This window comes from Pelophylax lessonae (genome assembly GCF_965119305.1).
Source record: "Pelophylax lessonae genome assembly, chromosome: 1".
NCBI lineage: Eukaryota > Metazoa > Chordata > Amphibia > Anura > Ranidae > Pelophylax > Pelophylax lessonae.
In genome coordinates this window covers 140993054-141009693 of record NC_138768.1, presented here as the reverse complement: position 1 = coordinate 141009693, position 16640 = coordinate 140993054, and the positions used below count along the sequence as shown (strand labels likewise).

At 40.1% G+C, this 16640-nt stretch overlaps 1 protein-coding gene across 1 annotated transcript in view; it reads left to right on the top strand.

Moving 5' to 3' along the window:
- The window catches only part of OCLN (occludin), a 51789-nt gene that overhangs the window by 23275 nt on the left and 11874 nt on the right, over positions 1-16640 (top strand). The window contains exon 4 of the mRNA XM_082253555.1: positions 14240-14376. Within this exon, the coding sequence (XP_082109681.1) occupies positions 14240-14376 (137 nt within the window). The remainder of the gene's footprint in view (positions 1-14239; positions 14377-16640) is intronic.

The window sequence follows — 16640 nt, the reverse complement described above, 5'->3', positions numbered from 1 at the left end:
TTTGCTTTCTGCTATATACCATTCCCAATAAAAAAAAAAAAAATAAAATTAAAATTTTTTTCATCATTTTAGTCCAATCTGTATACTGCTACATATTTTTGGTGAAAAAAAATCCTAAGAAGTGTATATTGGTTTGCGCAAAAGTTATCGCGTCTACAGGCTAGGTGAAAGATTTATGTATTTTTATTTTTTTTCTAGTAATGGCGGCGATCAGCGATTTTTAGCGGGACTGCGACATTGCGGTGGACAGATCAGACACCTAACTGACATTTTTGACACACATGAGGGGACCAGTGACCTTGCTATAGTAATCACTGCTAAAAATATGCACTGCTATTGTACTAATGACACTGGCAGGGAAGGGGTTACCCCAAAGGTGAGCAAAGGGTAAAATGTGTCCCTAGGGGTGCTTTCTAATTGTGTGGGGAATGGGCTTGCTGAATGAAGAGGTAGAGGGCTGCGCTGACTTTGAGCTTGATAAAACAGTGGACCAACACCAGCAGATGACATGGCTCCCCAGATCATCACTTACTGTGGAAACTTCACACTGAACCTTATGCAATTTGGATTCTGTGACTCTCCACTCCTCCTCCAGACTCTAGGACCTTTTCTTTCCAAAGGAAATGCAACATTATCCACAGTCTGTGATACTGTGTGTGTAATGTATTCTTCTACAATATATATATATATATATATATATATATATATATATATATATATATATATATATATATATATATATATATATATATATATATATATAATGCGATATTAGAATATGTATGTGTAAAATATATATAATATTGCCATATTAGAATATGTATGTATGTATGTATGTGTTAAAAAAAAAAAAAAAAAAAAAAAAAAAAATATATATATATATATATATATATATATATATATATATATATATATATATATATATATATATATATATATATATATATATTGGGATTTATTTCACTATTTGGACAGAATAGTGAAATGCTTCATCTGAATCACTCCACAGTGCATGTTACCTTTTTGTTCTGCATAGTGATTAGGTGGAATGTTGTTTATCCAGATTTTACTTCGAGGTTTGTAAATTAAGTAAAAATGTATTTAGGCTCGGTTCACATATATGCGATGCGGGAAGGCTGCGAATTCGCAGCCTGTTCCCGCATCGCACACGCACCCCCGGCAGTTCACACTGCCATATGCGATACGCTGGGGGTGTCAATGTAATCTTAACGACAACCCCAGTTTGATCGCATATCGCAGTGCGATCGTGCAGCTCGCACAGGATCGGATCGCACAAGTGTGAACCGCTGTGCGATCCGATCCTGATGCGGCTAGAAAAAAGGGTCCTGTGCGTGTTTGGTGCGGCTGCGGTGCGAATTTAGCCATACAAACTGTATGGCTAAACTCGCACCGCACAGCCGATCGCATGTAATGTCGGAGCAGTGCGCTCCGATATTACATGCGAACCCCGCACACGCACAAGTGTGAACCGGGGCTCATGGCAACAACATTTTAAATCGCAGAGATATGCAGCAAAGGTTATGATAAGGGAGAATATTTGATGCAAGGCTTATTCAGTTGGAGAAGCTTTAAAGGCAATAGACTGACAAGAATGTAATACCTTTGCTAGGAACAAAAAAAAAAAGTTGGCGCAATAAGATATTACAGATTGAGTAATAAGCAGCCTAACCGACATTAGATTGAAATGGGCCATAACCAGGAGCACTTCACTTTTTAATTCCTACTACTTTTCACCCAGATGGCATAGGGGTGGTATTTACTTTTTTTTTTTCGCTTTAGTGAAAAGCTGGTATCTTGCACACCCTCTTTCTGTTATATACGGTGACTAGTTTTGTCTTGTCATGGTAAAATTATTTAATTAGGAGACCAAGCATTTTTGAAACCCATGACACCACTTTGGACTTAAAAAGAAAGCAAAAGAGCCTTTTTGTGGATTGTGCCCAAATCACTATCTATAGTGTATACAGCGGGTAAAATAAGTATTGGGCACACATCACTGTTTTTCTAGGTAAATATATTTCTAAAAGTGCTATTTACATGAACATATTACCACGTCAGTAACGACCTATGCAATCCATACATACAATGAAACCAATAAGTTAAGAAATTTAAGTTATGTGTAATAAAATGGAATGACACAGGGAAAAAGTATTGAACATGATAACTGAAATGTAATATTTGGTAATGACAGCTTCAAGATGCCGGCTGTATGGAGAAACTAGTTGCATGCATTGCTCAGGTGTGATTTTGGTCGATTCTTCCATAGTCTTCAAATTGTGAAGGTTCTGTGGGCCTTTTCTATGAATGCTGATATTTAGTTTTCCATAGATTGTCTATTGGATTCAAGTCAGGTGATTGGCTGGGCCATTCTAGCAGCTGCTTTTTTTTTTTTTTTTGTCTTCTTCTTTCTTTGAATACAATTTTTAGAGTTTCCTTGATTTTGTGTTTTGGGGTCATTGTCTGTCTTAAATGTCTACCCTCATTTCATCTTCATCATCCTGGTAGATGGCAGCAGATTTTGATCAAGTATGTCTTGGTACATTTTTCCATTCATTGTTCCTTCAATGACATGACGTTTGCCAGTATCCTATGCTGAAAAAACAGCGCCACACCATGATGTTCCCACCTCCAAACTTCACTGTTGGTATGGTGTTTTTGGGGTGATTTGCAGTGCCATTTGACCTCCAAACATGATGTGTATTATGGCATCCAAAAAGTTCAATATTGGTCTCCTGATCACTTTTCTCCCAGTATTTCACAGGCTTGTCTAAATGTTGTGCAGCAAACTTTAAACAAGCTTCAACGTGCTCTTTTCTTTAGCAATAGTCTTGCGAGGTGAGTACATACAGACCATGGCAACTAAGTGCATTACTTTTTAATTTCTTCTTCTTCTTTTTTTTTTTTTTTTTTTTGCCATTGTACCTGCTATTTTCAGGTCTTTATAAAGCTCTTCACAAGTGGTCCTTGGCTCTTGGACAACTCTTCTGATAATTCTTTTTCACTCCTTTGTCAGAAATCTTGCAAGGAGCACCTGGCCGTGGCCAGTTTATGGTGAAATGTTCTTTCCACTTCCAGATTATGACCACAACAGTGCTCACTGGAACATTTAGAAGTTTTAGAAATCCTTCTGTAACCAATGCCATCAGTATGTTTTGCAACAATAAGGTTGTGAATGATTTGAGAGCTATTTTGCCCATCATGAGAGGTTTGTATGACACGAAACAATGGGAGGGGAGAAGCCGCTCTGGTGTGTGCTCCAAACCTGGTGCAGGTCAGATCCGTAATCCAAGAACTGTAGAAATCCAAAATTTGAGACCGCACTCGAGGTATATGTTGAAATCAAAAGATATCCTTTATTCTTCATAAATGAAATGGACAGACAGTGTGCAGACAGACATGTCAGGTTGACTCGTTTCACGGCGCTGTAGGTCGCTTAATCATAACCACACGATGAGATCTCGAAAGTCGGCAAGCATTTGTAGGTAGACCGATAAGTGAAAACAAGGCGGTGTAATCATACACACCTCGAGCCAATTTAATTAATGAAACAAATGAGTGCCAGACTTTTCGAAATGTCAAGGTGAAAATTGTTATTGACACATAAAATCCCACCAAGGGGAAAATTTTGGACATTGTGAAAAAACAAGTGAAACATTAAAGCGGTTGTATCCCGCTTTTTGACACTTTTACCTACAGGTAAGCCTATAATAAGGCTTACCTGTAGGTACAAATAATATCTCCTAAACCGGCACGGTTTAGGAGATATTTACAGTGCATGCAGCCGCTCGCAAGAGCGGCGCATGCGCTCTGAAGGTCCGGGGGGACCTTCAATTAACTTGCCGGGAGCTTGCCGGAAAAATCACTCCCGCGCGCATGCGCGGGAGTGACGTCATCGCGGCTCCGGCCAATCAGCACGCTGGAGCCGTCTCTTCCGGCCAATCAGCGCGCCGGAGCCACCGAACCCGGAAGAGACGACGAGGGATCATGGCAGCGCCCGCATCGATGTCCGGGGGTCCGTGTCGGGGCTTCGTTTTAAGGTAAGTTAAACATAATGGGCTAGTATGCGACGCATACTAGCTCATTATGCCTTTGTCTTGCAGGTTTTTTTTTTTATTTTTATTTTTTTTATAGGGTTTACAACCGCTTTAAATAAAATCGCGTAACATTGTAAAAATTGGAAAGTTGCAATGGGGACACTGTCACATAAGAATCCTGCTCCTTCAATACCAGTAAAAAGAACCATCTACATAACAAGTGTATAGTTATAATACATGTGAAAAAATGTGAATAGATCCCTCTTTGTAGGGGGGGGAGACAAAATGTGTAAACCAATCTTATAATGATGTGATGGGGAAAAAAAACTAATCAAGATGGTAAAATGTGAAAAAATATATTAAAACATTGTGTATATGAAGCAGGGCTGTGGAGTCGGAGTCGAAGAGTCGGAGGAAATTTTGGGTACCTGAAGTCGGCAAACAATACTCCGACTCCTGCTCCTACTAAATTTAGATTGGAATTTAAAAAAAAAAAATGTCCCAATTTACAAAAAGTTATAATTAATGACTTGGTATAAGGAAATGTATAATTGAGGAGGCCAAAAGTAAAAAGGAAGAACTACAGAAAGTTCTGAAAGGACGTTTTGTCTTCCTTAAAATGGATGCATGCACACGTCACAGAGTCAATTATTTTGCTATTAATGTTAGATTTGTGGATGAAAATAACAAAACAATAACACGGACCCTCGAATTAAAGGACACTCAGACACATCACACCAGTGATTACCTTCAGTAGTTAGTGGAGGGTGTTATAGAAGATTTTGAAATTACAAAGGAACAGATTTTATGTGTTGGGACAGATAACGCTTCTAACATGTTGAGCACAATTGGGAAGATGAACGCAGATGAAGAAGGTAACAAACAGATATTAGAGTCAGAGGAAGTTTTTAACAACCCCCTATTTCCCCCCTGGACAAAATATCAAAGCTTTCCATTGGTGGCTTAACAAGGACCTATTTCGCATTGGACACTTCTTTAACTCCATGGGGCCCCTTTCTTTCCCACACTGTGTCAATTTCCTCAAAATGCCCCTCACTGAGATATATCGCCACTCCCAGATATCAAATTTCCTCCACTCCATATGGGACGATAAACCTGACCCTCCACAAATCACTCTTTATGAAGGCTGGTGCTCAGAAGCCAGGGACCCAAGGGGAGGGATTTCCCTCATCTATTCAATACTATCCAACAGCGACGTCAAACCTGCATATGCGCTTGCCTGGGAGAGGGACCTGGAAATGGAGTGGGACCTGGACGACTGGGGTTTTTGCCTTCAACGCTCCTTTACAGGTATACTGAATGTTTCGCTCATCGAAGCTGTTAAATTGCTCACCAGATGGTACCTGGTCCCTACCTGCATTGCGGCCATGTTTCCAAACGACTGTCCACAGTGCTTTAGGGGCTGCGGTTCATCTGGTGACCACTTGCACACTTGGTGGGCCTGCCCCAAGATTAGGCTATTCTGGAATAAATTATTCCAGATCATTTGTAAAGTACTTGATCACCCCATTACTCAGTCCCCACAAATTGCACTTCTCAACTTCCAGGTCCCTAAACTCTCTAAACCTGCTCACAAACTCCTCCATTTTATGCTGCTGGGAGCCAAACTCGCCATAGCCAGAGCATGGAAAACACCCAGGGTGTCCATCAGGGAAACCAAACTTAAGATCTCCTGGATCATGTCACAGGAAAAAATCTCTGGTAGTATCAATAATAATGTGGTTAAATTTGAGACCATCTGGGAACCCTGGGCTAAATATGTACAGGTTTCTATTTGATCTGGCAGCCAGACCCTCTTTCTTTTTCCTCTTTTCTTATCTTATTTCAGCTAACCTCTTGAGCCTCCTATGCTCTTATTCCCTTCTACCCCCTTCCAGTCTATCCTACCTTACCCCCCCCCCCACCCTTCTTTGCCACCCTACCACTCTTGGGGGCTTTCTCTGGAAGGGGAATGTGCTGGACCCATATGTCTCGCCACCCATTGGTGGCATGGTGTCCCCTCATACTTCCCCTCCGCCTTACCTCGTTATATATTGCCTGTGGTTTATTCTTGGGCTTTGCATCCCTCTATATGGGGACTCGACCCTCTGCATCCTGTTTCAGCTCCCATAGCGTGTTGGGGGTGGATCTTTGGACTACCCTCTTTGACCTCAACACAGTCGGTTAATGGATATGCCCCCCTCGAATGTTAGTACTCCTCAATTTTATATGTATGGTATTTAGGACCATGTCTAGCCTGATTGTTTTACCAGGTTTGTTGTATTTTGTACTTGACTTTTTCTCAATAAAAAAATCAATGAAAGAAAACAATTAGAGGAAGACAGCTCTGCAAGTATTGGATAAAGTTTAGAAACTGAAGAGAATGCTGACATTTTTTTAGACCACTTTGTTGAAGAAGCATTGAAGCTTGCTACTATTCATCATATGCGATGTGCTTTTCATACACTGCAACTTGCCATAAGAGATGGATTAAAAGATCGCCATGCAGCTACACTAATTGGCAAATTACGGCAAGTAACTGTTGCAGCCAGGGCCCCGAAAACAGATGCAATTTTGAAAAGACGTGCAGGAAAAGGAGCCATTTTGGATCAAACAACTCGCTGGGGAAGCACTTATTTAATGGTGAAGCGTTTGCTTGAACTTAGACTTCATAGAAGAAATGGACAATGAAAATCTTGCATTAACTGAAAGCCAGTGGACACAAACAAAAGAGCTGGAGAACCTTCTTTCTCACCCCTTCACTGTCACCAAGAGGTTGCAATGTGATGATCTAACCCTGGGTTAATTACTCTTGGAATGGAAGAGCCTGTTATATCGCCTGAACAAAAATGGAGGGTTAATAGCTGAGGGCATTGCATCTTCAATGATGAAAAGAGAGAGTATTTTGCTGGAAAAAGAAATCTTGTTAGTTGAAGAAGCCATTCTTGTTTATCCAGAGATCGTTAGTGATGTGGCCAGAATAGTTACTACAATGTCACCCACCCAAGTCCGTGTCAAAAGATTAATACATATTAATACAGAGGAGTAGGAAGTACAAAAAACTGAGGAGTCGGAGTCGAACATTTATCTACCGACTTCACAGCCCTGATATGAAGTGTATATGTATAAATAGAATAATATATAAAAATACGTTCTAGGGAAGAAGCCCAAAGAAAAAAATATATATATAAATTATTGAAAATGCAAAGTAATAAGGAAATGTCTCATGTGTGTAGAAAATAAATAAATATTTTGTATATATATATATATATATATATATATATATATATATATATGTATGTACATGTATAAAAAGAATATATATAAACACACAACTGGTAAGAATTATCATTGGTGATAAAACATCATGGTATATGTCTTTTATAATTCCAAATACATGTAATTTAGTAACGTAGTGACACAAACTAACCATGATTAACAAACTGGAAGAAGGAGAAGGATTCTAAAAAGTTCATAAGTATGAGTGCCCCATATGCAATATGTCAAAATTTAGGAGTTGGTCTCAAATCTATGTGATGTTGACACCAATATCATGTCGCTAACCATACACAATATAAAATGTCATACTGGAAATATAAAATGTACCATGGTAAAAGGGGCTCAGCCGGGGGTGTACACACAATAAAGATTACAGTGGACAAAACATTCTGCTTATATATAATAAATATTTCTAACAAATATCTAACACCTGTAAAGTGTATATATAAAATCTGTTTGTGTGTAAAAGAAGATTCCCCGCATGTGTTCAAAAAACCATGGTTACAAGGTCATTCCATGTTCAAACTGAGACCAACTTCTAGAAACAAAACAAGGAAAGCCCCTAGTCTTTATGTTGTTTTTCACATGTATTATAACTATACACTTGTTATGTAGATGGTTCTTTTTACTGGTATTGAAGGAGCAGGATTCTTATGTGTCCCCATTGCAACTTTCCAATTTTTACAATGTTACATGATTTTATTTAATGTTTCACTTGTTTTTTCACAATGTCCAAAATTTTCCCCTTGGTGGGATTTTATGTGTCAATAACAATGTTCATCTTGACATTTCGAATAGTCTGGCACTCGTTTGTTTCATGAATTAAATTGGCTCGAGGTGTGTGTGATTACACCGCCTTGTTTTTTCACTTATCGGTCTACCTACAAATGCTTGCCGACTTTTGAGATCTCATTGTGTGGTTATGAGTAAGCGACCTACAGCGTCGTGAAACGCGTCAACCTGACACGTCTGTCTGCACACTGTCTTCTGTCTATTTCATTTATGAAGAATAAAGGATATCTTTTGATTTCAACATATACCTCGAGTGCAGTCTCAAATTTTGGATCTCTACAGGTTTGTATGACACCCTGGCAATTAGACACCTTTTCATAAGCCATCAGTTGAGACTGAACCAGCTGATATTACTTTGCACTGACAAGGGGCAGGATTGCTTGCTTAGCTGGTGTCTTGGCTTTCCATGCCTTTTTTAACCCCCCCCCCCCCCCTCCCTTTCTTCATGTGTCCAATACTTTTTCCCTGTGTCATTCCATTTTATTGCACGTAACTTAATTTCTGAACTTCTTTGTTTTCGTTTCTTTGTATGTATGGATTGCATGGGTTGTAGAGCTGCACGATTCTGGATAAAATGAGAATCGCTATTTTTTTGCTTAGAATAAATATCACGATTATCGGCGTAACATCCTTCACATTATACAAAATAATTGGGCTGACTGTAATATTTTGTTTATTTTTAAATTCATGAAGGGTATTTTTCCCAAACAATGACTTTTTGAAAGACCACCTGCGAAAATATGGTATGACATAAAATATTGCAATGATCGCCATTTTATTCTCTAGGGTCTCTGCTAAAAAAAATATATATATCTAATCTATCATTTTCTAGCAAAAAATGCTGCTTTTAACTTGTAAGCAACAAGTGCCAGAAAAAAAGGTTTAGTCTTAAACTACTGCAGAGGTTCATTCCTTTGATCTAAGGCTCCATTCACCCCTGCGCGTATCATTTTCAGGCGGGTTTTTTTTATTTTTTTTTTTCCCGGCGTTTTTTGCAGATGTTTGGAGGCAGGCATTGACATCTAACAAAAAATGCTTGTAATCCGCCAAAAAAAAAGCTCATGTACTGTTTTGCTTCAGGCGACAAAACACTCATGTGAACAGGGGCCATTGAAATTAATGGGATTTTTGCTGGTGTGAACAGGACCTAACGAAATTATACATTGCTATCTCCCAGCCTTGGCAATGTTGATAAACATTTGCCTGAGGCTTTTTTTTTTCTTTTTAACCGCTTCCATACAGAGCAGTTAGACCCCCTTCCTGCCCAGACCAATTTTCAGCTTTCAGCACTCTCACATTTTGAATGACAATTGCTCAGTCATGCTACACTGTAACCAAACAAAATTTTTATCATTTTTTTCACACAAATAGAGCTTTCTTTTGGTGGTATTTGATCACAACTGGGGTTTTTTTTTTTTTTTTTTTTTCGTGATATAAGCAAAAAAAGAGCAAAAATTTTGCAAAAAAACACTTTTTTTTTTTAGTTTCTATTATAAAATTTTGCAAAAAATTAATTTTCTTCATACATTTGGGCCAAAATTTATACTGCTACATATCTCTGGTAAAATTAACCCAAATTAGTGTATATTATTTAGTCTGTGTGAAAGTTATTGAGTCTAGAAGCTATGGTACCAATTACTGAAAATTGATCACACCAGATGTACTGATGGCCTATCTCCTTTCTTGAGGCCCTGAAATGTCAGGACAGTACAAATACCCCCAAATGACCCCTTTTTGTAAAGTAGACAGTCCAAGGTATTTCGTAAGAGGCATGGTGAGTTTTTTGAAGTTATAATTTTTTCCCACAATTCTTGGGAAAATGAAGAAGAATTTTTTTTTTTCCCAAAACGTTGTCAATTTATAAGCTATTTCTAACACATAGCATGTACACAGCAAAAATGACACCCCAAAATTCATTCTGCTACTCCTTCTGAGTATGGCAATACCACATGTGTGAGACTTTTTCACAGCCTAGCCATATAGAGGGGCCCAAAATCCAAGGAGCATCCTAGCCACTTGCCTAGGCCTATTTTTGATATTTGGTGTTTACAAGCTAAAATCAGTTGTTTTTGCTAGAAAACTACTTAGAACCCTAAAACATTATATATTTTTTTTAGCAGAGACCCTAGAGAATAAAATGGAGATTATTGCAATATTTTTTTTTATCACACTGTATTTGCGCAGCGGTCTTCCAAACGCAATTTTTTGGGAAAAAATTCACTTTTTTGAATTAAAAAATAAAACCAGTAAAGTTAGCCCAATTGTTTTCCATAATGTGAAAGATAATGTTACGCCGAGTAAATAAATACCCAACATGTCATGCTTCAAAATTGCGCACGCTCACAGAATGGTGACAAACTTTGGTACTTAAAAATCCCCATAGGCGACATTTTAAAAATTTCTACAGGTTGCTATCTTAGAGTTACAGAGGAGGTCTAGGGCTCAAATTATTGCTCTTGCTCTAACGATCGCGACGATACCTCACATGTGTAGTTTGAACACACTGGGCGGGGTTTCCGTATGCGTTCGCTTCTGCGCGCGAGCTCGTGGGGACAGGGCGCTTTAATTTTTTTTTTTTTTACTATTTATTTTATTTATTTATTTTTTATTTTTACACTGTTTTTTAAAAAAAAAAAAAATTGATCATTTTTATTTCTATTACAAGAAATGTAAACATTACTTGTAATAGAAAAAGGCACGACAGGACCTCTTTTTTGTGAGATCTGGGGTCAAAGTCCTCAGATCTCACAAGTACACTTAAAGATAGAAAAAATAAAAAAAAAATTAAATAAAATGAAAAAAAAAAAGGGACCTTTTAAAACTGGTTGCTAGGCAACGACGTTTGCCGTAGCTCCGGTCCTCCAAGACCATAGTCGAGTGAGGGCAAGCTTGCCCTCACTCGACATCCTGTCTGTGAGGATCTGGGACCGGATCGTTTTCCCTGCTGCCGGCGGGTCCGGTAAGCGGGGAAAAGGACCAGAATGCGGCGGGAGGGGGGGGCACCTCTTCCGCCACCCCGGAAGGGTGATCCCGCGGCGAATCCGCCGCTGGGACCCCCCTTATCGGAAAGCCAACCGTCCACCGTATATAAACCTTTTTGGACTTAGACATGGTGGCTGTATGAAGGGTGACAGGTACTCGGGTACTTTGCTGGGCAGGTGACGGGTACTCTGGTACTGATGAGCAAGTGGCAGGTACTCGAGTACTCCGATAGGCAGGTGACAGGTACTCGGGTACTCTTATGGGCAGGTGACAGGCAGGTGATAGGTACTGATGAGTAGTACTGATACTGATAGGTGATACTGATACTGTACTGATGGGTACGGATGATCAGTACTGATACTGATAGGTGAATAGGTACTCATGGGTAGTGATGGGTACTGATGAGCTGGTGGCAAGTACTCGGGTACTTCAGGTGTCAGGTACTCTGATGAGCAGGTGGAAGGTACTCGGGTACTCTGATGGGTAGGTGACAGGTACTCTGGTGGGTAGGTGACAGGTACTCGGGTACTCCGATGACGGGTACTCAAAGTACCCGAGTACCTGTCATCAGAGTACCCGAGTACCTGTCATCAGAGTACCCGAGTACCTGCCACCAGCCCACCCGAGTACCTGCCACCAGCCCATCAGAGTACCCGAGTACCTGTCATCAGAGTACCCGAGTACCCGTCCGCCCGGATCGAGAGAGGATTTGTGCCGACGTCTTTTTACATGACGCGGTACGGAAGGGGTTAATGATTTAACAAATTTTAATTTCCATAGCACCTTTTGAAATATATTTACCTACAAAAATGGTGGTGTTCAATATTTCTTTTACTGCCGTATGTCTAGTATTGTGACAGCACCCATTTTAAATGCTAAGACAGTGCAGTGACTCATGGGAGCTCCTTTGTAGAGGAAAGTGGGTTAGTAGTAGAGGCAATTAGAAAGCATTTCTACACACTGCACATGTATTGTCATTTGGATGTGTGGTCTGCATGTGGTCATTGGATTAGTTTATTGCTTCCCCTTTTTTATTTTTATTTTCTGTGGTTTGCGTCCTATAATTCATTGCATTCTTGTACTTTGGCACTGTTTTTGTTGTTGGTTTTTTCCATATCCATCTGTGTAGGTAATAAAAGCAGGAAAAACTTGTTTTTCTCCTTTCTGTTTAGATTTAAAACACTGGGGTTGCTTGTATATGTGCGTTGTCATTGTCATCGTAACGGACAAAGCAAGAGAGAGGCATTTCCGGGAGTGGTAGAAAGTGTTGCGTGGTTTGGTGTTGTTTTTTTTTTTTTACTTTTCATGATTATGCTGGGGTTGGCTCATGGACCAGTTCTAAATAGAGAATGGTGATCGTTTCTTGGCCTCAAGACACAACACAGAAAAGATTAAATCCAATATAACTATGTACACGGGGTCTTGTCCCGCCGCCGTGGAGACGTTTTTATATACTAACCTAGTGCAAACAGTAGTATTGCACAATAATCTACAGTAACAAGCCTTGTAAATGAGTATCATTGTTTTGCTGTAGATTATTGTACACTTGCAAGAATGGAAACCTATGCTGAAATACATAGGCTGTCATTGTTGGCCTCCTGAAAATGCTAGTTGCCTGGCTGTCATACTGTTGCATCAAAACTGAGCCACCGATCGAGAACAGGGAATGCAGTAACTAAAGTCAGCCTACCTGACTGTATTTAGAGCATACTGGTTACCTATATAACCACTTGCTGATTGCCCTATAGCAGTTTTCCTGCTACAGGTTGGCAGCTCTGCGCAGAATCACGTATATACATGTGATTCTGCACTTCTGTCTGCCGGGGGTGCCTATCTGTGGGTGCTGGGCACTCAATGTCCTCCGGTGTTCCATCAGAATAGGCGACCCTTCAGATTAGGTAATGGAATTGACATTCTGTCAGCTGAATTATTACTGCGCATGCGTAGCGGGCTTGCTAATGTGACTGAACACCTGTAGTCAGAAGGCGGCAGCGGTCATGTTACTACACCCAGCTACGTCTTGAATCTCAGTAATTTTGGCAATAAACTGAGTGGATATAAATATAGTATATTGACATCTGTGATGCAGTTTTGATATTCCATTTTGAAAGAAGCTGGACGGCAGCAGTAGGAAGGTGGCAGAGGCCATGTTGGTACAGTCAAAAAACAGTAACACTCCTGCGCTCGAGTGGTAAGTGACAAAGAATAAATTACCTTATGTGGTCTTTGTAGGCACCACCTTAGGTCTTGCCACCACCTCAGGACCAAGGGTATCCAAATACACTGAAAGACAACGAGAGGGGCGCACCCACCTCGTGCAATACCACTAAAAAGGTTTATTAAAATCTGAAAGCAACATGCATTGTAATCCCAAACAAATGATGGCTGCACACATGTAAACACAATGAAACCGATCGTCTCCAAAACAGCCAGGACTGTCCTGTGGTGCTGGATGACGTGCTGGTATCTGCATATGTCTGGCTTGGCTGATGCGTTTCGAAGGAGGAAGAACCCTCTTCTTCTGAGCCAAAAAAGTGCTACGTAATGCAAAAAAGCCTATTTACAGTGCATCTGGAAAGTATTCACCTTGGACTTGGTTTGTACTCTGACATGCACTGTGAACTGTGTGATCTTTATATAGACAGGTGTCAGGTGGTTAGGAATACAATTTTTTTTTTTTGTATAACGTTCGATGAAAACCCTATGTGACCAGTGCTGGGTCCAGGTTAGTGATGGGCTTAGGTGTGTTTGGATCAATCCCACCAGGAAGCCGGCACTGCACACCGCCAGTCATAGGCAGTGAGGCATTTCCTGACCCGCAGCTGTACATACACACGCTGCCTATGATTGGCAGTCTGCAGTGCTGGCTTCCTGGCACGCCCTAGCCCATTGCTAGTCCTGGTGTTTGGCTGCACAGGCATCAAGCATTGCATTCAACTAGTGTCTGGGAGGAGGTATAGGTATAAATTTGCACCATACTTAAAAATGCTGGAATTCTGACTAGACTTTGTCTGCAGATTGGGGTAACATATTCTAAGTAATTTTAAATACCCAATGGTACTGGCTATACAGTGTCAGGCTTACTTGTGCATGAAAAAAATTAACCTTTTGCTGTATTTACTCAAATATAGGTCAAAACTGTGGCAGCCAACCCTGAAGCCATACCTGCAATGTCAGAATACAATGAGAAAGTCAATGGATCTGTTCTGGATTATAGAAGTGTGAATGGTGGGCAAACCTATTCAGATCACAACATTGGATCACGTGTGTAAGTATAATCCTTTATTATTACTAACCAAAGAATATTTGAAATCTATTTCATATAAAATGTATTGCCGGTTTGTAATATGTAAATTTGTCAACTGTTTTGATTTTTGTTGGTTTTAAACCACCACAGTGATGTTTTTTTCTAAAGGCGGTTGATATGAAGACGTGAAGTAACATGTTGAGTTATGCATGTTAGGTATGTATGTAATGTGTCTGACTTATCAGCAGCCTGGGAAAATACAGGGTTATCCAAAAAGATGGCGCAGATTTCAACTTTTATTTCAGTAATGGATAGAAGCACATTCCGCATATCATTGGACATAGGAATAATCAAAGTTAAAAGCCTGCTTAAAGCGGAGTTCCCGCCGAAAATACTTTTTTAAAATAAAAATACCCCTTTAATACTAATATATCGCCATGTACATTACCACTATTCTCAGATTTAGAACTAGTATGGTATTTTATGGTAGAGAAATTCTTACTTGCAGAGTGCGGCCATCTCCAGTGTGGGCATCTGAAGCCGCTGTGTCCTTCTTCCTGATTTCAGTGCAAGCTGGCTACCCAGAATGCACCTGGCAATCTCGCGCATGCGCTGAAGATTGCAATTGGCAATGTCGGGTTGCCCATTGCCTCCTGGGATTGATGACAAACATCTCCAAGGAAGCAATGCAAAGACGGAAGTGAAGTCCGAGGCCGTGGTCGCAGAAGGGGGAAGTATAACCAACTATCCTCAAAAATAAGGTAACGGACCCGAAAAAAAAATCTTATAGTCCAATTCATTTTTAACATACCTATCACTGCTGGAATCAGTAAAGTTAAAAATTAGGGTGGAAGTCCACTTTAAAAGTTCCAATCAGTGCCACATAGAGGCACTTATTTTCGAACTACTCATTTTTTTCAGATGAATCAATGTTTCATCTTTCTGGTAAGGTTAATCGCTACAGTGTTAGAATTTGGGGGAGCAAAAATCCTTGCGTAGTTGTTGAGCGTGACCCAGCTGTGCCTGCTACTCTTAAGATCTGAGACCTCTGGTTGTTGAAGCTGTGAATTCAATAACTAGCGACCAGTTGATTTGTGTGTGGCAAGAAATGGCCTACTATTTTGATGTTTGTCGCACAATTGAGTGCATACAACCTTGGGGACCATAAAACTTTGACCCTTCCTCTATCCAGTGATGTGGGGAATGTGTGTCCATCCCTAACAGTTTGAAATAGGTGGAAATCTGCTCCAATTTTTTTTTTTTTGTAAAAACCCTGTACATGCATATAAATTCTCTTAATGGTGTAATTAACAGACCAAAAAGGACCAAATAAGAGAAGTTTGTTATTTGGGAGGACCTATCCTTTAAGAATAGAAAGAATAACCATTTGACTGCAGTTCAAGCATGGGGCTTGAAATGTGTGCTTCATATCTCCCAACTTTTGAACTTGACAATGAGGGACACGGGAGAATTATGCATAGCGATATGAATATCATTCAAGCCGCAAGCCCACTCGTGATGGTATATGGCAGTGATGGTGAACCTTGGCCCCCCAGATGTTTTGGAACTACATTTTTCAAATGATGCTTAACTACACTGCAGAGTGCATGAGAATCATGGGAAATCTAGTTACAAAACATCTTGGGTGCCAAGGTTCGCCATCACTGGTATATGGCAACCTCAGCCTGGGCTTTCGCCAGGCCACACACCAACGCATTTTACTCCGCCCCTCAGAGCTTATTCATGGGGGATAATGGGGACACTTAAGTATGCACATTTTTTTATACTATCCTGTTTTCTGTGACCTTCATTTATTTGCTGTTAGGTGTGGCCAAAGAAATGATTCCAAAGGAAGGAGTTTGCGGATAGCGGAAATTAGGTGGTCTGCAGGGGTGCACCATAACATAAAGAGATGTTATATTGGTGACAAAGGTGGACAAAACTGTCCTCCAGGAACTTTCTGCAGTCTGTGTCTTGCCATTGCGACTCTGGTAACTGTTTAGGCCCCTTTTACACTTGTACGACTTGTCCTGTGATCTGGGACCGCAAAGTCGCATGACAAGTTGTACTCCCATGATTTTCAATGAGTACCGTTCATATCCATATGACTTCAAATTAGTCCCTGCACTACTTTGGGCTGATTATATTCAGTTTTGAGGTCCATAGACAGCCATTTCTTCAATTCAAAATCACATGACTTTTAGGTCGCACAAGTCTGAAAGGGGCCTTATGCAGCATTGAGAAGAGATTGTTACAGAGTTGTGTTAAGCTCTTAAAGCACGTAA